Source organism: Oncorhynchus clarkii, chromosome 19 (genome assembly GCF_045791955.1).
Source record: "Oncorhynchus clarkii lewisi isolate Uvic-CL-2024 chromosome 19, UVic_Ocla_1.0, whole genome shotgun sequence".
Taxonomy (NCBI): domain Eukaryota; kingdom Metazoa; phylum Chordata; class Actinopteri; order Salmoniformes; family Salmonidae; genus Oncorhynchus; species Oncorhynchus clarkii.
The window spans coordinates 23,611,783-23,636,565 of NC_092165.1; the positions used below are offsets into that span (position 1 = coordinate 23,611,783).

Sequence of the window (24,783 nt, forward strand, 5' to 3'; positions counted from 1 at the left end):
GTTCAGATGCATACAGCCTGGATACTACTCTACATACTAAGATGGGAACCTATACTGTTATCAACCAAATGAAACCTATAACATATCTCCCTTACCCTCTCTATTCTCTCCTTCTAACCTCTCTCTCACATACACACTCTCTCTTTCTCACTCTGAGGGACCAAGCGTTTGGAGTGCATTGCGTCCGATGGGACGGGAAGAAGGGTGATCCACAGCAACTTGAACTACCCCTTCAGTATGGTGTTTTATGCCAACCACTTCTACTTCACAGACTGGAGGAGGTAAGACAGGGACAGATCTGGTTTCAAATAGAATTTGTTTTCTGTCAAATACTTAAGCTGCATTTGAGGTTGCTGGGTGCAACTGTTACTGACATAATAGTCCCAAAAGTGCAAACCCTGTGAATTATGTTTATAGTGTTTTTTTTGTATGTTCAGTGTGATGGTAGTTGAGTTGATTTGTTTTTTTCTCTGTGGTGTTCATAGGGACGGAGTCATTGCTCTGAGTCGGGACAGCAGCCAGTTCACAGAAGAGTACCTACCTGACCCAAGGTCTCACCTGTACGGCATCACCATAGCAACCACCCACTGTCTATAAGGTAATACTGTAATCTTTCTAGCGTCCTGTCCAAGGGGTGAACTTGTACATCAAGCTGCCTCACTCTACAGAAACATTTTTTTTGCAGCCGTGCGGCGCATCTCAAATCAAATCTGATTTGTAACATACACATGGTTAGCAGATGTTAATGCGAGTGTAGCGAAATGCTTGTGCTTCTAGTTCCGACAATGCTGTAATAACCAACGAGTAATCTAACCTAACAATTCAACAACTACCTTATACACACAAATCAAATCAAATTTATTTGTCACATACACATACAAGTGTAAAGGGATAAGGAATATGTACATAAAGATATGACTGAGTGATGGTACAGAACGGCAAAAGATGCAGTAGATGGTATCGAGTACAGCATATACATATGAGAAGAGTAATGTAGGGTATGTAAACATTAAGTGGCATTGTTTAAAGTGGCTATAATCGCCATCATCCAGAAGGTGAGGTCAGTACAGGTACATCAAAGCAGGGACCGAGAGACCGAAGCCGTTTTTCAATCTCAAGGCTATCAGACTGTTAAACAGCCACCACTAACATTGAGTGGCTGCTGCCAACATACTGACTCAACTCCAGCCACTTTAATAATGGAAAATTGATGTGGTCAGCTTTTCCGAAAGGAGGGCGGGGGAGGGCCTTATATGTGTCGCAGAAGTTAGAATAACAATGATCCAGGGTTTTAACAGTCCTGGTTGCAAAATCGACATGCTGATAGAATTTAGTGAGTCTTGTTTTCAGATTAGCCTTGTTAAAATCCCAAGCTACAATGAATGCAGCCTCAGGATATGTGGTTTTCAGTTTACATTGTCAAATAAAGTTTGTTCAGGGCCATCGATGTGTCTGCTTGGCGGGGAATATAATCAAAGAGAATTCTCTTGGTAGATAATGTGGTCGACATCTGATTGTGAGGAATTCTAAGTCAGGTGAACAGAAGGACTTGAGTTCCTGTATGTTGTTATGATCACACCACGTCTCGTTAATCATAAGGCATACCCCCCACCGGCCCTCTACTTACCAGAAAGATGCTTGTTTCTGTCGGCGCGATGCGTGAAGAAACCAGCTGGCTGTACCGACTCCGATAGTGTGTCTCGAGTGAGCCATGTTTCCGTAAAGCAAAGAACATTACAGTCTCTGAAGTTTGCTATATGAAGTGGTAACAAGACACCTCCTTAGACGTCTGTTCAGCGTGCCTGCTGAAAAAACCAATCTGGAATGCCGTCAATATTACCCTTAACCTTCACGTGGGAGTGACAGCAATAGCATCCACTGTCGCCAGTGGTTTTGGTGGAAATAAATCAGATGAACTCTCCAACTTGAATTGGACTGTATGGCTTATGTGAGAGAGAAATGATGTATTCACCTTTTGTTGGCTATGTGACAATTATTTACTTTAACGAACAGTAAGATATTTCTGTCCTGCTAATGCTGTGGTTTATGGTCTCCACTCTAGCACCTGCTGTTGAGGACATGGGTTCTACTAGAGATAGCTTGAAGCTGACAATTGATGTGTTGGTGATAAAAACCTAAAAGCTAGCATTTTATAGATGTGGTGTGTGTGTGTGTGTGACTCGAGATAGAGAGCCTGGAAGAGTTAAGAACAATGCGGCATCGTCTCATCTTCCTGGCATCTGGGAAACTAAGTAACAGACCATCCTGTGTAGAAAACCAAGGTGGCTTATGGGAAGGCTAGAAGTGACTGACTACGCAATCTTGGTATCAGCTATATAAAAACTGCATCTTCTATAAAAGGCTAGACTCAGCCTAACGGTCTCATTATTGTAATAATTAATTGATTTTAAATAAAGATTGTTTGAAGAAATGACCAAGACCAAGTCTCTCTCTGTACTGAATTTCCACAACACTTATGCCTTTTGCGGGTCATGTAGGATAAAAGCAGTTTGTGTAGCCTGAAACGCTATTTTCTTTTGCAGATTTAGCTTGTGCGAAAGCAGGGAGCCTCAATACAGTGCATTCGGAAAGTATTCAGACCCCTTCCCCTTATTCTAAAATGTATTTAAAAAATTCTCAATCTACAGACAATACCTGAATGACAAAGCGAAAACAGGTTTAGAAACATTTGAAAAAAAAAACAAAAAAAACATTAATACCTTATTTACATAAGTATTCAGATCCTTTGCTATGAGACTAGAAATTGAGCTGGTGCATCGTGTTTCCATTGATCACCCTTGTGATGTTTCTACAACATGATTGGAGTCCACCTGTGGTAAATTCAATTGATTGGACATGATTTGGAAAGGCACACACCTGTCTATAAAAGGTCCCACAGTTAACAGTGCAATGTCAGAGCAAAAACCAAGCCATGAGGTCAAAGGAATTGTCTGTAGAAATCCGAGACAGGATTGTGTGGGCGAAGGTTCACATTCCAACAGGACAACGCAGGAGTGGCTTCGGGATAAGTCTCTCTGAATGTCCTTGAGTGGCACAGCCAGAGCACGGACTTGAACCCGATGGAACATGTCTGGAGAGACCTGAACATAGCTGTGCAGCAACGCTCCCCATCCAACCTGACAGAGCTTGAGAGGATCTGCAGAGAATGGGAGACTCCCCAAATACAGGTGTGCCAAGCTTGTAGCATCATACCCAAGGCTGTAATCACTGCCAAAGGTGCTTCAAAAAAGTACTGAGTAAAAGGTCTGAATACTTATGTAAATGTAATATTCCAGTTTTGTGCAAACATTTCTAAAAACCTGTTTTTGCTTTGTCATTATGGGGTGTTGTGTAGATTTGAGGGGGAAAACATTACTTAATCCATTTTAGAATAAGGTTGTAACATAATACAATGTGGAAAAAGTCAAAAAAGTATGGGGGCCATACTTCATTTTGATGTTATGTATCAGAGCGGACACCTTCAACAAACAAAAAGACGCCAAATGACTGAGGCTGTACAAAGAGCCTTAGTATAGAACCTGTCAACTAGCAAGTTCCTCAAGTAGAAGGCAACTGCTGCCAAATCACTGTACTAAAGGCCCAGTTGACGAAATGTGACCGGTCTTCGCCGCGACATCAAAGCCATAGAAACCTAGTGGCCGACTGAGCTCAGTCTTGCATTATATGATTGGACAAAGCCATTGATCACGTGGTACCATTCATTCCTATATGAAGACACAATAGAGCATTGAAACAAAATGCAGTCAGTTAAGATGGTGTCTCATGGAGACATGCGCAGTTTGAGCAACTCCAGGAAATTAGGTTGCAGGCTAGCTGTGTTGCCCCATCTCATTGAGTAACTCAAGTTGAAAGCTGACCGGGGTACTGCAGGCTGCCATTAGCAACTAAATTATCCTCTGTGTGCTCATTTTTTTGGATAATCGATTCAAGGACATACAGCTGGTGTACTAGCTTAAATTATTCGTACCATAATTGTCCTTGATTTTTTACACTGACCACAGATTTTCATTCACAATAATAGGGATCCTGCTTTCTGCTAACAATGCCTGCAGTCCCGCAGTTGGCCTTGAACTTCAGTGGCTTCAATGAGAGGGGGCAGTCATTCTCCCCTGTCAAAAATAACAAGTTTGGAAAGTAATGTTTGTTCTGTGACTGATGATAGCAGAGTGTGGTGTAGTTGTCAAGGATGTTCACTGTCCTGTGACTTAATGTAGTTATCTGATGCAGGGAGACAAATGATAGGGGATCGTTTTATGGTGCTATTTCGGGCGAGTCTTGAAGTGCTTTCCGCTGTGAGAACCCTTCTGTCATAGACTTCTACAGAGGCGTCGAATGAAGGACACTTGCGACAAAGCAAGGATTTCACCAACCACCACCAAAGTACATTTCCAGACGTCAACTGTGACTTCCCTCCCCCGCAAATAAAGTTTTGTAAATTTGTTTACCTCATTTCATACTTTGGCTTTCTATAAAAAATAAAATAAAACTAGATCTTTGAGCCACAACTCGTTAGATCTATCCATGTGTATTGAATGAACACACAGCAATGCAGTATTTGGGTATTCCGTGCACTAATCATTTTGTATTTCACCACATTGTCGCCAAATATGTTTTTCCAGTTTTTTAATCCTTTATCTTTCCTAAGATGTAATTCGACTTTTATCGCTGATTCCATCTCCAACTCCAAGGGTAATTTCAGCACAGAATCTGATAGCACTTCCAATTTCTTATGAACACAAACCAAAGTTTCTTCCCCCCAATGTATTTAATACATTCTCATTCCAACACTCATGCGACAAATGCATTTCTTTCTCAAACAAAAAAAACTAGTCCATTTCATTCCAACCGTCCCAAATCCTTAAAAAAAAAAATGAAACTCAAAGGCTTAGTCCTAGTTGTTGGACTAAAATAAAATAAGGACAAGGTCTTGGACCAATATCCATGTATAGTTTGTGTGGTACTTCTTTTTCACAGACTGTATGTTGGGGGTTAAAGGCAGAGGTCAAAGGGTCAGGCAAGCCAGGTCATCTGCCGACCTTGCCCAGGCGGTGGTCTGTCTTCGGGTCTGCAATTACAGCCTGAACGGCTACGATGGCCTCATTGATCCGGGTCTGCAGGTCACGTAGCTCCTCGATGTGGAGCAGACGTAGGATCTGAGCCGCTTCGTTTAGGGTGGCGTCTGCAGAGAAAGGAGGCACACACCGTTAGAGGCCATATTACAGAGGAAGAGATTATGCTCAGTCGGTGATCAGCGGAGGACTTGAAAATGAGCCGGAGCTGAGAGGATCACCAAAACTAAAAAGAGGTATTTCAGTTTCAGTGCATTTTTCTTAACTAAATTATATAGCCTATCAATGTGTAGGCATACTGTGTAATAAAATCAATAATTGTGTACTAAAAACATGAATGTGTTTTTGCAGAGCACACATTGATGCCGACAACCATCCATTGAGATCAGTGGACAAAGGGCTGCACCGAAAAAACTCATGAATACCAACTAGGATGGATCCCGAGGCAAATGTGGCTTCTTCATCAACATCTTTATGCTTTAGTTAATAATAAAACATACTCTCGTCAGCTTTGATCCATGTCTGGGCCTGAAGGACAAAGTTATTTGTTTGTCAGACGAATCATTGGATCGAAACTGCACAACAGTGCAAAAAGAGAGAACACACATGGTTAATGTTCTGAAAAACATATGTCATGGCTCCCGAGTGGCGCAGCGGTCTCAGTGCAATTGGCATTACTACAGTCCCTGGTTCGAATCCAGGGTGTATCACAGCCAGCCGTGATAGGGAGTCCCATAGGGCAGCTCACAATTGGCCACGCGTCGTCCGAGTTTGGCTGGCATTGTAAATAAGAGTTTGTTCTTAACCGACTTGCCTAGTTACAGTGCCTATTCATCCCCCTTGGCGTTTTTTCCTATTTTGTTGCATTACAACCTGTAATTTAAATGGATTTGTATTTGAATTTCATGTAATGGACATGTCCAAATTGGTGAAGTGAAATAAAAACTTGTTTCAAATGATAAAAAAACAAAAGTGGTGCATATGTATTCACCCCCCCTTTGCTATGAAGCCCTTAAATAAGATCTGGTGCAACAAATTACCTTCAGAAGTCACAATTAATTAAAGTCCACCTGTGAGCAATCTAAGTGTCACATGATCTGTCTCATGATCTCAGTATATATACACACACCTGTTCAGAAAGGCCCCAGAGTCTGCACCACGAAGACCAAGGAACTCTCCAAACAGGTCACGGACAAAGTAGTGGAGAAGTACAGATCAGGGTTGGGTTATAAAAAAATATCAGAAACTTTGAACATCCCACGGAGCACCATTTAAATCCATTATTTAAAAAATTTAAAGAATTTGGCACCACAACAAACCTGCCAAGAGAGGGCTGCCCACAAACTCACAGTCCAGGCAAGGAGGGCATGAACTCTTTTTGGATAGGTGGGCAGCATTTTCACTTTTGGATGAATAGCTCTTTCCCAGATGCTAATATATGCATAGCATTGGATAGAAAACACTCTGAAGTTTCTAAAACTGTTTGAATGATGTCTGAGTATAGCAGAACTCATATGACGGGCGAAAACCTGAGAAAAATCCAACCAGGAAGTGGGACATCGGAGGTTTGAAGTTTTTCAAAGCTTGGCCTACCGAATACACAGTGGGATATGGATAAAGATGCACTTTCTACGGCTTCCACTAGATGTCAACCGTCTTTAGAAACTTGAATGAGGATTCTACTATAAAGGAGGGGCTCATGAGACCTGTTTGAGTCAGAGGTCTGGCATCGTGCTTTGGTCTCATGACGCGCGCTCCCGACAGAGTTAACTCTCGTTCCAGTGCTTTTCTTCAGACATAGGAATTCTCCGGTTGGAACATTGATGTTTTATGTTAAAAACATCCTAACGATTGAATCCATACATCAGGACTGTAATGGAACTTTTCAAGTTTTTGTCTGGACGAAGTGCCTGCGCCTCATGAAGATGGATTACTGGGCTGAACACGCTAACAACAAGTGGCCATTTGGACATAAATGATGGACTTTATGGAACAAATCAGTCATTTGTCAAACTGGGATTCCTGAGAGTGCCTTCTGATGAAGATCAAAGGTAAGTGAATACTTATGGTGTTATTTCTAAATGGCGGATATTTCTCTGGCTGTTTTAGGCTCTGAGCGCCGTTCTTAGATTATGCTTTTTCCGTAAAGTTTTTGAAATCTGACACAGCGGTTGCATTAAGGAGAAGTCTAACTTTAATTCTGTGAATAACAGTTGTATCTTTAATCAATATTATGAGTATTTCTGCAAAATCACCGGATGTTTTGGAATCAAAACATTACTGCACGTAACGCGAAAATGTAAAATGAGATCTTTGGATATAAATATGCACATTATCGAACAAAACATACATGCATTGTGTAACATGATGTCCAATCAGTGTCATCTGATGAAGATCATCAAAGGTTAGTGATTAATTTTATCTACAGTGGTGCAAAAAAGTATTTAGTCAGCCACCAATTGTGCAAGTTCTCCCACTTAAAAAGATGAGGCCTGTAATTTTCATCATAGGTACACTTCAACTATGACAGACAAAATAAATTTAAAAAATCCAGAAAATCACATTGCAGGATTTTTAATGAATTTATTTGCAAATTATGGTGGAAAATAAGTATTTGGTCAATAACAAAAGTTTCTCAATACTTTGTCTTCACAAGGTTCACACACTGTTGCTGGTATTTTGGCCCATTCCTCCATGCAGATCTCTAGAGCAGTGATGTTTTGGGGCTGTTGCTGGGCAACACGGACTTTCAACTCCCTCCAAAGATTTTCTATGGGGTTGAGATCTGGAGACTGGCTAGGCCACTCCAGGACCTTGAAATGCTTCTTACGAAGCTACTCCTTCGTTGTGTTTGGGATAATTTTCATGCTGAAAATGCATCTTCAATGCCCTTGCTGATGGAATGAGGTTTTCACTCAATCTCACGATACATGGCCCCATTCATTCTTTCCTTTACACAGATCGTCGTCCTGGTCCCTTTGCAGAAAAACAGCCCCAAAGCATGATGTTACCCCCATGCTTCACAGTAGGTATGGTGTTCTTTGGATGCAACTCAGCATTCTTTGTCCTCCAAACACGACAAGTTGAGTTTTTACCAAAAAGTTCTACACTGCTCAAAAAAATATAGGGAACACTAAAACAACACATCCTAGATCTGAATGAATGAAATATTCTTATTAAATACTTGTTTTTGACAACAAAATCACAAAAATTATCAATGGAATCAAATTTATCAACCCATGGAGGTCTGGATTGAGAGTCACACTCAAGTCAAAATGAGGCTCAGTAGTGTGTGTGGCCTCCACGTGCCTGTATGGCCTCCCTACAACGCCTGGGCATGCTCCTGATGAGGTGGCGGATGGTCTCCTGAGGGATCTCCTCCCAGACCTGGACTAATGCATCCGCCAACTCCTGGACAGTCTGTGGTGCAATGGAGCAAGACATTATGTCCCAGATGTGCTCAATTAGATTCAGGTCTGTGGGGAACGGGCGGGCCAGTCCATAGCAGCAATGCCTTCCTCTTGCAGGAACTGCTGACACACTCCAGCCACATGAGGTCTAGTATTGCCTTTCATTAGGAGGAACCCAGGGCCAACCGCACCAGCATATGGTCTCACAAGGGGTCTGAGAATCTCATCTCGGTACCTAATGGCAGTCAGGCTACCTCTGGCGAGCACATGGAGGGCTTTGCGGCCCCCCAAAGAAATGCCACCCCACACCATGACTGACCCACCGCCAAACCGGTCATGCTGGAGGATGTTGCAGGCAGCAGAACGTTCTCCACAGCGTCTCCAGACTCTGTCACGTCGGTCACATGTGCTCAGTGTGAACCTGCTTTCATCTGTGGAGAGCACAGGGCACCAGCGGCGAATTTGCCAATCTTGGTGTTCTCTGGCAAATGCCAAACGTCCTGCACGGTGTTGGGCTGTAAGCACAACCCCCACACGTGGACGTCGGGCACTCATACCACCCTCATGGAGTCTGTTTCTGACCATTTGAGCAGACACATGCACATTTGTGGCCTGCTGGAGGTCATTTTGCAGGGCTCTGGCATTGCTCCTCCTGCTCCTCCTTGTACAAAGGCGGAGGTAACGGTCCTGCTGCTGGGTTGTTGCCCTCCTCCACGTCTCCTGATATACTGGCCTGTCTCCTGGTAGCACCTCCATGCTCTGGACACTACGCTGACAGACACAGCAAACCTTCTTGCCACAGCTCACATTGATGTGCCATCCTGGATGAGCTGCACTACCTGAGCCACTTGTGTGGGTTGTAGACTCCGTCTCATGCTACCACTAGAGTGAAAGCACCGCCAGCATTCAAAAGTGATCAAAACATCAGCCAAGAAGCATAGGAACTGAGAAGTGGTCTGTGGTCAGCACCTGCAGAACCACTCCTTTATTGGGTGTCCTGGACGGTCCTGGACATGTACTGGCTTAAGCAGGGGGGACACGTCTGGCACTGCAGGATTTGAGTCCCTGGCGGCGTAGTGTGTTACTGATGGTAGGCTTTGTTACTTTGGTCCCAGCTCTCTACAGGTCATTCACTATTCTGAGATTTTTGCTTACCGTTCTTGTGATCATTTTGACCCCACGGGGTGAGATCTTGCGTGGAGCCCCAGATCGAGGGAGATTACCAGTGGTCTTGTATGTCTTCCATTTCCTAATAATCGCTCCCACAGTTGATTTCTTCAAACCAAGCTGCTTACCTATTGCAGATTCTGTCTTCCCAGCCTGGTGCAGGTCTACAATTTTGTTTCTGGTGTTCTTTGACAGCTCTTTGGTCTTGGCCATAGTGGAGTTTGGAGTGTGACTGTATGAGGTTGTGGACAGGTGTCTTTTATACTGATAACAAGATCAAACAGGTGCCATTAATACAGGTAGAGTGGAGGACAGAGGAGCCTCAAAGAAGAAGTTACAGGTCTGAGAGAGCCAGAAATATTGCTTGTTTGTAGGTGACCAAATACTTATTTTCCACCATAATTTGCAAATAAATTCATAAAAAATCCTACGTGATTTTCTGGATTTTTTTTCTCATTTTGTCATAGTTGAAGTGTACCTATGATGAAAATTACAGGCCCCTCATCTTTTTAAGTGGGAGAACTTGCACAATTGGTGGATTATTAAATACTTTTTTGCCCCACTGTATATCTCTACTTTTTGTGACTCCCATCTTTGGCTGGAAAAATGGCTGTTTTTTTGACATGGCTATGACCTAACATATGATTATGTTGTGCTTTCGCTGTAAAGCATTTTTTGAAATAAACATCTTGTTAATCTACCCATCGTGTTCTTTCATTTGCTGTATTGGACTTGTTAATGTGTGAAAGTTACATATTTAAAAAAAAAAAAAAATGAATTTCGCACACTGCCTTTTCAGCGGAATGTTGTCGAGGGGTTCCGCCAGCGGAACTTCTGCCCTAGAAAGGTTAATCAGAGAGTTAACAAAGAACCAAAAGATAACCCTGAAGGAGCTGCAAAGCTCCACAGTGGAGATTGGAGTATTTGTCCATAGGGACCACTTTAAGCCGTACACTCCACAGAGCTGGGCTTTTATGGAAGAGTGGCCAGAAAAAAAGCCATCACCCCGAGAACACCATCCCCAGTGAAGCATGGTGGTGGCAGCATCATACTGTGGGGATGTTTTTCATCGACAAGGACTGGGAAACTGGTCAGAATTGAAGGAATGATGGATGGCGCTAAATACAGGGAAATTCTTGAGGGAAACCAGTTTGTCTCCCAGAGATTTGACTCTGCGACTGAGGTTCACCTTCCAGCAGGACAATGACCCTAAGCATACAGCTAAAGCAACACTCGAGTGGTTTATTAAGGGGAAACATTTAAATGTCTTAGAATGGCCCAGTCAAGGCCCAACCTCATTCCAATTGAGAATCTGTGGTATGACCTACAGATTGCTGTACACCAGCGGAACCCATCCAACTTGAAGAAGCTGGAGCAGTTTTGCCTTGAAGAATGGGCAACAATCCCAGTGGCTAGATGTGCCAAGCTTATAGAGACATACCAAGAGACTTGCAGCTGTAATTGCTGCAAAAGGTGGATCTACAAAGTATTGACTTTGGGGGGGAAGAACAGCTATGCACGCTCAAGTTCAGTTTTTTTTGGTAATATTTCTTGTTTGTTTCACAAAAATTAATTTTGCATCTTGAAAGTGGTAGGCATGTTGTCTAAATCAAAGGATACAACCCCCATCCCCCAAAAATATATTTTAATTCCAGGTTGTAAGACAACAAAACAGGAAAAATCCCAAGGGGGTGAATACTTTCGCAGCCACTGTAAATAAAGGTTCAATAAAATAAAATATACTTTTAAAATAAATCGCTTTAGCCGACATGTTGCGGTTCATCTAATGAAGGATTGACGCGATCTATAAGCCCAGGACGATAGTAAAACGGGAAATAAGATACACTACAAGGGAACACACAAAAAACGTAGAAAACGATTGCAGGTCGGAGGGCCATCAAGCGAAACAGACCAATGAAGCACGGTTAACAAGAAGTTCAGCTTTATGTTTATGTTATACACTTGTGATTTTATGAAAGTTAAATATTTAAAATACTGTAACTTGATGTTGGCCAGGTGGGACACCCATAAGAAGTTAATAAGCAGTGCAGATCACCTCCTATTATCCTTCTCAGAGTTAAGAATTGTGTGTTCAATGATTTGTGACATTGTAGCATTGATAGGATTTGAAGCAAAAGCCTACCCGCGTGGTCAACTATTTCAGCAACTGCTCGACAACAAGCATGGTCTTGATAAATCAATTCGATTTTTTCACTGAATCTCTGTTTGGTTATTGGTTAGACTACAATGAGGGTGTGGAAATGTTAGGATAATTTTAGTCTTAGTACTGTAACCTACTCCCGACCAATCACATTGTACAGCACCATTTTCCCTGAATGTTTAATTTTTCGTTTTTCTTGGAATGGAAACACCATAATATTAAGCAAAATTTCTTAAAATCAATCCCATATACTATGTTCTTACAAAAAAGGTTTAAAATTCTCTAGTACAGCCAATATTAGACTGTCAAATGCTTCTCAAAGAAGCCCTCTGGTGGTCAAACTAGCACTAACTAGCATTAATGCAACAATGGCTGACACTTAAATAACGTGCCACAGAATTCTGTGGCAGCCCGCAAGGTGTACTGCAACTTTTACAGGAAGAACCACTGTAGTCTCCACAATGACACGTTCCATGCCTTGTTTCCTTTGCGCAGATGTGTCTCCAACTGATCTGGAACAGATCTTGACACAATGTGATGGCCATACCCACCCAAGCAATCCTACAGAGTATTACATCAACAGTACAGTCAAGATAAATGCCATGTCTATCATATCAATAGGACAGAATGTTTAGAGACAATTTAGATTATTATAATTGCCTTGGGCACAAGAAGATGGGAGAATTAAGTGTTTAAAATGTAATTTAGTCAAGTCCATTTATGAGGAAATTAAGGATGACAAGGCACATGGTTTAAAAATGAGTTTGTGTGTATTACTTCAAAAACTTGACTGTGAGCACTCACCTCCAGTATCAAAGCCGAGGATGTGCTTGTCCAAGGCCACAGGGAGACCCTTGAGGAGACCAGGCAAAAACAGTAAGAAATACATCACGGCAATTAAAAGCAAATCCACTTAAAATACCATAGCCACCTAGACAACTCCAACACCACTCAACACAGGCCTTACCTATCATACTATGTTTAATTTTTGTATGTATCAAGCATCTCAGAGTAGGAGTGCTGATCTAGGATCAGGTCCACGTTCAATCCTATTCATTGCGATTCAAAAAGCAAAATTTATCCTGAATTAGTACTCAGATGCTTGATACATACGGGCCCTGAGCAGTAACGTGTGCTGAGAGTTCCCATGTATTATCATGTCAGATTGAGAGAATAGAAGTGTCAGACTTGGGATCAAATTACATTTGTTTTCTTTCAAATACACTCTGCGCTTAATTGAGCTTTCCCAGTGCAAAACCTGTCCATCTGGCACACCAGGCAGGCTCAATTCAACGTAAATGAAAACAAATACTGTTTGGACCCAGGTATGAAATATTGTGGGTACTCTTTTGAATCACATTTCAAAACAACGCATTTTGATGAAGCCTAAATGTGTAGGTGGATCTCAGTCAGTCAAAGACTCAATCTTCAAAAGTAAATCACCTCTTTAGACTGGCTGGCCTTGGCTATGGCTTCTGGAGTCAGCCTCTCTTGGATAAGGATCCTTATAGCCTGTTAGACAAGGGAAATGACCACACCATTGTTATCAAATCTGAAATCAGCACAGGTTCGTCATTTGTACCCTGTTCATAAGAAATTAGTAAAGTGCCGATCTGAACTGTACTGGCTCAGATATTTTGGGTGAGTAACCAGGCCCTCGCACTACAGCTAGGCTTGGCTCAGTAGTGTGAAAAGGATATTAGTACGTCTGATATGGGTCTCGGTTGCCGCGTGTTCTCACCTTCAGCATGACCAGGTAGTCGTCGTGACGCTGGATCTTCAGCAGGCTAGCCAGGCCTAAGACACCAGCCTTAAAGTCTGGGTTGCTACCTTGAGGAGCACACACACTTATTGTCAACACAACATGGAGGCTGTTGACTCAGTTACATTCATGAAGTCAGCTGGGGTCACAACTGTCCCCATTGGTGCGATTCTGTGTATGTGCGTAATATACAGTATATCACAAAAGTGAGTACACCCCTCACAGTTTTGTAAATATTTGAGTATCTTTTCATGTGACAACACTGAAGAAATGACACTTTGCTACAATGTAAAGTAGTGCGTGTAAATTTGCTGTCCCCTCAAAATAACTCACACAGCCATTAATGTCTAAACCGCTGGCAACAAAAGTGAGTACACCGCTAAGTGAAAATGTCCAAATTGGGCCCAAAGTGTCAATATTTTGTGTGGCCACCATTTTCCAGCACAGCCTTAACCCTCTTGGGCATGGAGTTCACCAGAGCTTCACAGGTTGCCACTGTAGTCCTCTTCTACTCCTCCATGACGACATCACGGAGCTGGTGGATGTTAGAGACCTTGCACTCCTTCACCTATCCTTTTGAGGATGCCCCACAGATGCTCAATAGGGTTTAGGTCTGGAGACATGCTTGGCCAGTCCATCACCTTTACCCTCAGCTTCTTTAGCAAGGCAGTGGTCGTCTTGGAGGTGTGTTTGGGGTCGTTATCATGTTGGAATACTGCCCTGCGGCCCAGTCTCCGAAGGGAGGGGATCATGCTCTGCTTCAGTATGTCACAGTACATGTTGGCATTCATGGTTCCCTCAATGAACTGTAGCTCCCCAGTGCCGGCAGCACTCATGCAGCCCCAGACCATGACAATCCCACCACCATGCTTGACTGTAGGCAAGACACACTTGTCTTTGTACTCCTCACCTGGTTGCCGCCACACATGCTTGACACCATCTGAACCAAATAGGTTTATCTTGGTCTCATCAAACCACAGGACATGGTTCCAGTAATCCATGTCCTTAGTCTGCTTGTCTTTAGCAAACTGTTTGCGGGCTTTCTTGTGCATCATCTTTAGAAGAGGCTTCCTTCTGGGACAACAGCCATGCAGACCAATTTGATGCAGTGTACGGCGTATGGTCTGAGCACTTACAGGCTGACCCCCCCCCCCCCCCCTTCAACCTCTGCAGCAATGCTGGCAGCACTCATACGTCTATTTCCCAAAGAAAACCTCTGGATATGACGCTGAGCACGTGCACTCAACTTCTTTGGTCGACCATGGCGAGGCCTGTTCTGAGTGGAACCTGTCCAGTTAAACCTCTGTATGGTCTTGGCCACTGTGCTGCAGCTCAGTTTCAGGGTCTTGGCAATCTTCTTATAGCTCAGGCCATCTTTATGTAGAGCAACAATTCTTTTTTTCAGATCCTCAGAGAGTTCTTTGCCATGAGGTTCCACGTTGAGCCTCCAGTGACCAGTCAGTATGAGGGAGTGTGAGAGCGATGACACCAAATTTAACCCACCTGCTCCCCATTCACACCTGAGACACTAACGAGTCACATGACACCGGGGATGGAAAATGGCTTATTAGGCCCAATTTGGACATTTTCACTTAGGGGTGTACTCACTTTTGTTGCCAGCGGTTTAGACATTAATGGCTGTGTGTTGAGTTATTGAGGGGACAGCAAATTTACACAAGTGTAATTTCTTCAGTGTTGCCACAAGAAAATATATACTCAAAGATATACAAAAATGTGAGGGGTGTACTCACTTTTGTGATATACTGCATAAGTTAAACACACACGGCAAACGTTTGTATACTCATACTCATTCAAGGGTTTTTATCTATTTGAACTATTTTCTACATTGTAGACATCAAACCTATGAAATAAGGTATGTCGGGTCATTGTCCTGTTGAAAAACCAAATGATAGTCCCGCTAAATGCAAACCAGATGGGATGGCATATCTCTGCAGAATGCTGTGGTAACCATGCTGGTTAAGTGAGCCTTGAATTCTAAATAAATCACTGAGTGTCACCAGCAAAGCACATAGGGTTGCAAAGGGTCGGAAACGTTCCGGTAAACTTCCGGACAATTTCCATGGGACGTTAAGCCCAGGAATTTGGGGAATTTTGCTTAAATTCATAAAAAAAAAGTTAGAGATAAACACTCATATCCCAAATTCAACATAATTGCAACCCTCTGCATGCACAGTGCATTCTTCCATCACATTTACAGCTGATTCTCAATATCTTGCACACTAATGAGACGCTATTGAGCCCACACTACTACACTGTCTGAGCCAAGGACTACAGTTGAAGTTGGAAGTTTACATACACTTAGGTTGGAGTCATTAAAACTCGTTTTTCAACCACTCCACAAATTTCTTGTTAACAAACTATAGTTTTGGCAAGTCGGTTAGGACATGACAAGTCATTTTCCCAACAACTGTTTACAAAGACAGATTGTTTCACTTAAATCACAATTCCAGTGGGTCAGAAGTTCACATGCACTAAGTTGACTGGGCCTTTAAACAGCTTGGAAAATTCCAGAAAATTAAGTCATGGCTTTAGAGGCTTCTGATTGACATCATTTGAGTCAATTGGAGGTGTACCCGTGGATGTATTTCAAGGACTACCTTCAAACTCGGTGACCTTTTGCTTGACATCATGGGAAAATTAATCAGCCAAACCCTCAGAAACAAAATTGTAGACCTCCACAAGTCTGGTTCATCCTTGGGAGCAATTTCCAAATGCCTGAAGGTACCACGTTCATCTGTACAAACAATAGTATGCAAGTCTAAACACCATGGGACCACGCAGCAGTCATACCTCTCAGGAAGGAGACGCGTTCTGTCTCCTAGAAATGAACGTATTTTGGTGCGAAAAGCGCAAATCAATCCCAGAATAGCAAAGGACCTTGTGAAGATGCTGGAGGAAACAGGTACAAAAGTACCTATAAAATCTATAAAACTAGTCCTATATCGACATAACCTGAAAGGCAGCTCAGCAAGGAAGAAGCCCCTGCTCCAAAGACGCCATAAAAAAGCCAGACTACGGTTTGCAACTGCACATGGGGACATAGATGTTACTTTTTGGAGAAATGTCTTCTGGTCTGATGAAACAAAAATAGAACTGTTTGGCCATAATGACCATCGTCATGTTTTGGAGGAAAATGGGTGAGGCTTGCAAGCCGAAGAACACCATCCCAACCATGAAGCACAGGGGTGGCAGCATCATGTTGTGGGGGTGCTTTGCTGCAGGAGAGACTGGTGCACTTCACAAAATAGATGGCATCATTAGCAAGGAAAAATGTGTGGATATATTGAAGCAACATTTCAAGAAATCAGTTGGGTCTTCCAAATGGAAAATGACCCAAGCATATCTCCAAAGTTGTGGCAAAACGGCTTAAGGACAACAAAGTCAAGCTATTGGAGTGGCTATCACAAACCCTTGACCTCAATCCTATAGAAAATTTGTGGGCAGAACTGAAAAAGCGTTAATCTAACTGCTTAACTATTTATCTGTACATGGAATTTCATTTGTTTTTTTTCAGGAAAATGCCACAGGCACTATCCGTAGAAAAAAAAGCTGTGTACATTTGCAAATACTGTGTCCAATCATCATGTGTCAAGAATGCAACAAAGATGCAGAATCATCTGGCCAAGTGCATACAGTTCCCTCAGCGCTCACAACAAGCAACCTCTGACAAAAGTCCCTCTACTTCTATTCGAGGTGAAAATGATGAATCAGACACCTTATCGATAGCAACAGATCATGGTCCTCCTGGATCAGATTTTTTTTTTGACTCAATGGAGGGACGAAGTCAGAAATGCTGATGAATGTCTTGCTCAAGCTGAGTATGCAACTGGTTCACCTCTGATGCTCACATGCAATGTGTATTGGAAGAGATTTCTGGAAGAGATTTCTGTTCAAGTGAAGGTCAAGCAAATCATAGAGAAAGCAGACTGTATTGCAATCATTCTGATGGGTGGTTGAATGTTTGTGGGCAAGGAATAATTAACTACATCATCTCCACCCTTCAACCAGTATTCTACAAGAGCACACAAGGGACAACAGACATTACGGTCTCTACATTGCAGATGAGCTGAAGGCAGTCATCAATGACCAGTCATCAATGACCAAATACAGAAGGTATTTGCACTGGTGACAGACAATGCTGCGAACATGAAAGCTGCTTGGTCTAAGGTGAAGGAGTCCTACCCTCACATTACACCCATTGGCTGTGCTGCTCATGCATTGAATCTGCTCCTCAAGGACATCATGGCACTGAAAACAATGGATACACTCTACAAGTAAGCCAAGGAAACGGTTTGGTATGTGAAGGGTCATCAAGTTATAGCAGCAATCTACTTCACCAAGCTAAGTGAGAAGAAGCTTGAAGCTGCCCAGCAACACCCGTTGGGGTGGTGTTGTCATCATGTTTGACAGTCTCCTGGAGGGGAAGGAGTCTCCATATATATCACAGTCTGCCGGTGTGGACAGCCCCATCAAGAGGATCCTCCTGGATTATGTATTTTGGGAGAGTGGTAAGCAGCTTGAAACCTATATCAGTAGCCATTGAACGGATTGAGGGAGACAATAGCATCCTGTCTGATGTTCAGACTCTGCTTGAGGATGTAAGAGAAGAAATCCGTACTGCCCTGCCCACTTCACTGTTGCTCCAAGCAGAGGAAACTGCAGTTCTGAAATGCACCAAAAAAAGTTTAGACTTCTGCCTGAAGCCCATAGACGCAGCAGCATACATGTTGGACCTCAAGTATGCTGGCAAGAGCATCCTGTCTGATGCAGAGATCAACGAGGCCTATGGTGTTATCACTACCGTGTCTTGCCACCTTGGCCTGGATGAGGGCAAGGTTCTTGGCAGTCTGGAAAAGTACACTTCCAAGCAAGGGCTTTGGGATGGAGATGCAATACGGCAGTCATACCAACATATCTCATCAGCCACCTGGTGGAAGAGACATTGTGGATCTGAGGCTCTTTCCCCTATTGCCTCCATCATCCTCCAAATCCCACCAACATCAGCCACCTCAGAGAGCAACTGGTACTTGTTTGGGAACACCCACACCAAAGTACGCAACATGCTGACCAATACAAGGGTTGAAAAATTGGTGGCCATCCGGGCAAGGCCTTTTGAGCCTGACAACATGCCATCCTCAACAAGGTTAGAAAGGGACAGTGAAGATGAGGCCTCAGTCTGATGTTCAGGAGGTGGACATTGAGAAGGTCCAGGGAGAAGACATGGAAGCCTGAGAGGAAGACAACCAAAGCTTTCGTTTATAGACTATCATTTTACAGATGTATGTTGAAAACATTTTAGGGAGATGTGATGGTTCATTGGGGATCATTCAATATTCCCTATTCTATTGGAAGGATTTAAATCATTTGCAATTATGTCTACTTATTACAAGGTAAAAAAGGTTTCCGTTTCTGTCTCCATATGATATGGTAAATATATCCAATGCAAAAAAAAAATATATATACATATTAATGGTATTAATTTTAATTTGCATATATTTCCATTAATTCCCACGGAAAGTTTCCACCGCTGAATATTCTCCAAAATGTGCAACCCACATCACCTCCATGCTTCACGGTGGGAACCACACATGCGGAGATCATCCGTTCACCTACTCTACATCTCACAAAGACACGGCGGTTAGAACCAAAAATCTCAAATTTGGACTCATCAGACCAAAGGACAGATTTCCACCGGTCTAATGACCATCACTCGTGTTTCTTGGCCCAAGCAAATCTTCTTACTATTGGTGTCCTTTAGTAGTGGTTTATTTTTAGCAATTCGACCATAAAGGCCTGATTCACGCAGTCTCCTCTGAACAGTTGATGTTGAGATGTGTCTGTTGCTTGAACTCATTTATTTGGGCCGCAATCTGAGGTGCAATTAACTCCAACTTTTCCTCTACAGCAGAGGAAACTCTGGGTCTTCCTTTCTTGTGGCGGTCCTCATGAGAGCCAGTTTCCTCATAACCTTCATGTCTTAAAGTAATGATGGACTGTCGTTTCCATTTGCTTATTTGAGATGATCAAGCCATAATATGGACTTGGTATTTTACAAAATATGGCTATCTTCTGTATACCACCCCTACAACTGATTGGCTCAAACGCATTAAGGAAAGAAATTCCACAAATATACTTTTAACAAGGCACACCTGTTAATTGAAATGGATTCCAGGTGACAACCCCATGAAGCTGGTTGAGAGAATGCCAAGAGTATGCAAAGCTGTCATCAAGGCAAAGGGTGGCTACTTTCAACACTCAAATATAACATTTTGATTTAACATTTTTTTGGTTACTACATGATTCCATGTGTTATTTCATAGTTTTGATGTCTTCACTATTATTCTACAATGTAGAAAATATTTTTAAAAATTTACTCTTGAACGAGTAGGTGTGTCCAAACTTTTGACTGGTACCACACACACACAACTGTTCAAAGGTTTGAGGTCACTTAGAAATGTCCTTGTTTCCGAAAGAAAAGCACATTTTTTGTCCATTAAAATAACACAACATTGATCAGAAACACAGTGTAGTGTAGACATTGTTAATGTTGTAAATTACTATTGTACAACATTAAAAATGGAATATCTACATAGGCCAATTATCAGCAACCATCACTCCTGTGTTCCAATGGCACGTTGTGTTAGCTAATCCAAGTTTATCATTTTAAAGGGCTAATTGATCATTAGAAAACCCTTTTGCAATTATGTTAGCACAATTGAAAACTGTTCTGATTAAAGAAGCAATACAACTGCATTCTACAGACTAGTTGAGTATCTGGAGCATCAGCATTTGTGAGTTCGATTACAGGTTCAAAATGGCCAGAAACAAGTTATTTTCTTCTGAAACTCATCAGTCTATTCTCGTTCTGAGAAATGAAGGCTATTCCATGCAAGAAATTGCCAAGAAACTGAAGATCTCATTCAATGCTGTGTACTACTGCCTTCACAGAACAGCACAAACTGTCTCTAACCAGAATAGAAAGAGTGGGAAGCCCTGATGCACAACTGAGCAAGAGGACAAGTACATTAGAGTGTCTAATGAGCAAGAGGACAAGTACATTAGTGTCTCTAATAAGTCTGGTGGACTGGCCCAGACACGGTTGAGCTAACCCACTTTATTACTACGTTTTTCACTGGTTTCTATAATCAAACGATTCTATCACAGAACATCAGGGACAGAGAAAGGAGTAAAGAGGATGAGAGAGGAGTAGAGAAGTAATGGGAGAGGGGGATAGACATTTAGAGGAAGGAGTGGTTATGCTCACTGTCCAGATGGATGAGGGGATCCGAGGGTTTCGCCGCCTCGGTGGCTGTGGCTGGCGGGCAATTCTTGTACTTCTCAACTGGGGAGCCAGTAGGACACACAACATCCAGACAGTGACCACTTAGTCCATGCCCCCCAATAACTACATACTACTACCATCAAACTGTTTTTACAACAAAGACTTGCTTTAGTAGTGTATAAGCACATATATTTAACATTCCTGAACGATGACAATACAGTGTATGGCAAGAGAGGGTGGAACCACAACTAGATTATCCCTTATGGTAGAGCAGCCCAAGATGCCACTGTTAAGACAATGCTGCCATCTAGTGGCTAAAGGACGCATGACCACCACCCCCACAACAATACTATACAGTACAGCCCTCAAACTCAACTCCGGACCTCGAAGCCAGTTCCACTGCTTAAAAAAAGAAGAAGTTGGGACTGATTTAGACCTGGCACACCAGGTGGGTGCAATTAATTATCAGGTAGAACAGAAAACTAGCAGGCTCCGGATCTCATTGGGAGTTGAGTTCCACTGCTACACGGTATCTCCAAGTAAAGGTTGGTTGAAAATATACTGTATTGTCATCTTCAATGGACTACAATAGTTAAACTAGTAATATGCCGCAACAAGTAGCCCAAGTACAAACAATGGGCACCGAATCATATGGCCACATTTTTTGGAATAAAGCAAAAGAGAGAAAATACTGTACCATTGTCGCCATATTCCAACCGAACAGCTAGACCCAGCAACCAGTCCACTGACTCCTGTCTCTCTTCGACAGTGAATGGGCAATTAACATCTTGAAGATACTGCATAGGAAACAGAGTCAGGCTCATGTTCCGTAGAGAGAAAACTTTCCCCAGTGTGCCCTCCTGAATAGGTGTACCGTGTATACCAGGTGCCTGAGATCATAGCTGTGATACACGCTTCTTCAGCGGTTCACATCCATCGGAATGTTGCGGTTACTAGCGGTTCCCTGGTAGCTCTTTTTTTCAGAGCACTTGGGGCCAGGGGTTTATTCATCAGCGCACACCGTAGAAAACATTTTGCACTGGAAAAACTAAAACAAACGCTGACGGGCTGTGTCACAGTAGTCTTTCCTCGTCCCATCCTCCCCTTACCGCTCTCTCAAAAATGGCAGTTGGAACGAGGATTCGAGGACAGAGGGCGCTTTCTGGTCAGGGTATAGGGAGCAGGGACCCCAATGGAGGTTATTCAATGAAGAATAGTGTATCACAGCTATGGAGACCAGTGATGAGGGTGGTAAATCAGCTTACTATGAGCATTTAGGCCTACTGACTGATCTTGGGGCACGTTGAACAGGACACAACGTTTTGGAATGTTCAGATAGATGTAGGCTAACGTAGGACAAACATGCCTCTCCAACATTTAGAATAACTAATTAAGTCAGTTCTATTCATGGAATTTCGATCTGCAGCATTCGACAACTGAACTGGCTTGATTGTTTTGCATGATGTAAACAGTTAGGGAAGGGGTTGAGAGAACACATTGATAATTGATATGGTGATAAAGTGGGAAAAAAGCCCCACCATGGTTTAGTAAGGAGAAAATGTTATAACACATGGAGATACTACATAAACTTCTCCAATAAGAAAGGACACAGATACATTGCAAAATGTATTGCTACAGTGCACCCTACTGAACACAATCCATGTCGTGTTACTTGGATGTAATATGAACAACACTTTTTCTGACCCAAGGGTTGATTCCAGTATAGTAACTGTAACTAGCCTTGCTGTTTACCTGCTCAAAGGACTTGGGCCATCCTGAGCTGGGGATATTCCTCAGGTTGCCCCGGTCTTCAATTTTGTAGTGTCTGATTTTCTGGTCCTCCAGCCACACAATGAAATTCCTGAACTCTGTCTCATCTGTGCAAAACAGAATATTAGCTAAATCAGTGACACACACTCCGCAAAGCTAATTGACCTGCATAAATGTGCCAGTGGTAGTAGATTTTCCTTTAATATGAAATTATAGTTTGTATATACAACCGGCTGAAATTCACATACGACTAGTCACAATACAAAGAAACAAGGCATAGATACTGTATCAATTTCCGATGCCACCCCTAACCTAGTTGGGTTCTCGGCCTCCACTGCCTGTTTGGCACTGTTAGTAAGCTCCCAAAAAGCTAGTTAATTAGCTAACGTTACCTGAGCTAATGCACACAAGTCCAAAACCTGACCACCTAACACGAATCACATGTTAATAATTTTTAATGACATAAACGCAGCCAATATAAACAAAGCCTAAATACATATTACAGGCGTGGCTGTATTGAAATGTTTTAGACAGAGTAAGAGCTTGTTAGTTAAAAGGTAACGTTAGATGCTAACTAACATATTTGAGCATGTCCATGGCTAGCTCTGAAAATGTACGTCATTCATTAGCAAATAACTCGTTTGTCGTGGTTTTATAGCTACCTTTACAGTCAAACCCAGAGGGGTTATGGTAATCCAAAGCTGTCAGTTTTCTTCGAAACATGTTGACAAGTTGTTCTAGCTAGCTTTATAACTAACGTTAGAGAAACTTTTAGCCCGAAAGCGAGACACCTCTTCTAATGTGGCTAAACCTGCAGACTTCTTCTGTGGGGTTTAACGGCGGTTGGCATCAAGTGTTTATGGTGCATTACCGCCACCAACTGTACAGGGGTCGAACAATAAAGAAAAGGCGGAGGGGTTGCTTAATCCACACAAACTAAAACATATTCCATAGCGCCACGGGCTCCCGGGCATGAGATGGTGGTATTTTAAATAAGCATGCCCCGTTAAAAAAATGTAGAACCAGGAACAGATATAGCCCTTGGTTCACTCCAGACCTGACTACCAGCACAAAAACATCCTGTGGCGCACTGCATTAGCATTGAATAGACCCCGCGATATACAACTTTTCAGAGAAGTTAGGAGCCAATATACACAGGCAGTTAGGAAAGCAAAGGCTAGCAGAAATGTGCATCCTGTAGCACAAACTCCAAAAGGTTTTGGGACACTGTAAAGTCCATGGAGAATAAGAGCACCTCCTCCCAGCTGCCCACTGCACCGAGGCTAGGAAACACTGTCACCACTGATAAATCCACGATAGAGAATTTCAATAAGCATTTTTCTACGGCTGGCCATGCTTTCCACCTGGCTACCCCTACCACAGTCACCAGCCCTGCACCCCCCACAGCAACTTGCCCAACCTCCCTCATTTCTCCTTCACCCAAATCCAGATAGCTGATGTTCTGAAAGAGCTGCAAAATCTGGAAAATCAGCCGGGCTAGACAATCTGGTCCCTCTCTTTCTAAAATGATCTGCCGGAATTGTTGAAACCACTATTACTAGCCTATTCAGATAGCTGATGTTCTGAAAGAGCTGCAAAATCTGGAAAATCAGCCGGGCTAGACAATCTGGTCCCTCTCTTTCTAAAATGATCTGCCGGAATTGTTGAAACCACTATTACTAGCCTATTCAACCTCTCCTTCGTATCGTCTGAGATCCCCAAAGATTGGAAAGCTGCAGCGGTCATCTCCCTCTTCAAAGTGATAGACACTCTAGACCCAAACTGCTACAGACCTACAGTGCATTGCGAAAGTATTCGGCCCCCTTGAACTTTGTGACCTTTTGCCACATTTCAGGCTTCAAACATAAAGATATAAAACTGTATTTTTTTGTGAAGAATCAACAACAAGTGGGACACAATCATGAAGTGGAACGACATTTATTGGATATTTCAAACTTTTTTAACAAATCAAAAACTGAAAAATTGGGCGTGCAAAATTATTCAGCCCCCTTAAGTTAATACTTTGTAGCGCCACCTTTTGCTGCGATTACAGATGTAAGTCGCTTGGGGTATGTCTATATCAGTTTTGCACATCGAGAGACTGACATTTTTTCCCATTC

At 42.6% G+C, this 24,783-nt stretch overlaps 1 protein-coding gene across 2 annotated transcripts; it reads right to left on the bottom strand.

Moving 5' to 3' along the window:
- Positions 1–674: 674 nt before the first annotated feature.
- LOC139374947 (RNA transcription, translation and transport factor protein-like) lies at positions 675–23,493 on the bottom strand. Of its 2 annotated transcripts, none has more exons than XM_071116218.1 (8): positions 23,326–23,493; positions 22,646–22,770; positions 21,591–21,690; positions 20,876–20,953; positions 13,570–13,658; positions 13,272–13,340; positions 12,633–12,681; positions 675–5,200 (listed from the first exon to the last, which is right to left on the bottom strand). In XM_071116218.1, exons 1-8 carry the CDS (start codon positions 23,384–23,386, stop codon positions 5,046–5,048), a joined length of 726 nt encoding a protein of 241 aa, XP_070972319.1. In that variant the 5' UTR covers positions 23,387–23,493; the 3' UTR covers positions 675–5,045. The 2 variants fall into 2 exon arrangements, with proteins under 2 accessions (XP_070972319.1, XP_070972318.1); XM_071116217.1 differs by having other exon boundaries at positions 4,579–5,200; positions 20,876–20,961; positions 21,590–21,690.
- Between the last annotated feature and the right edge of the window lie 1,290 nt (positions 23,494–24,783).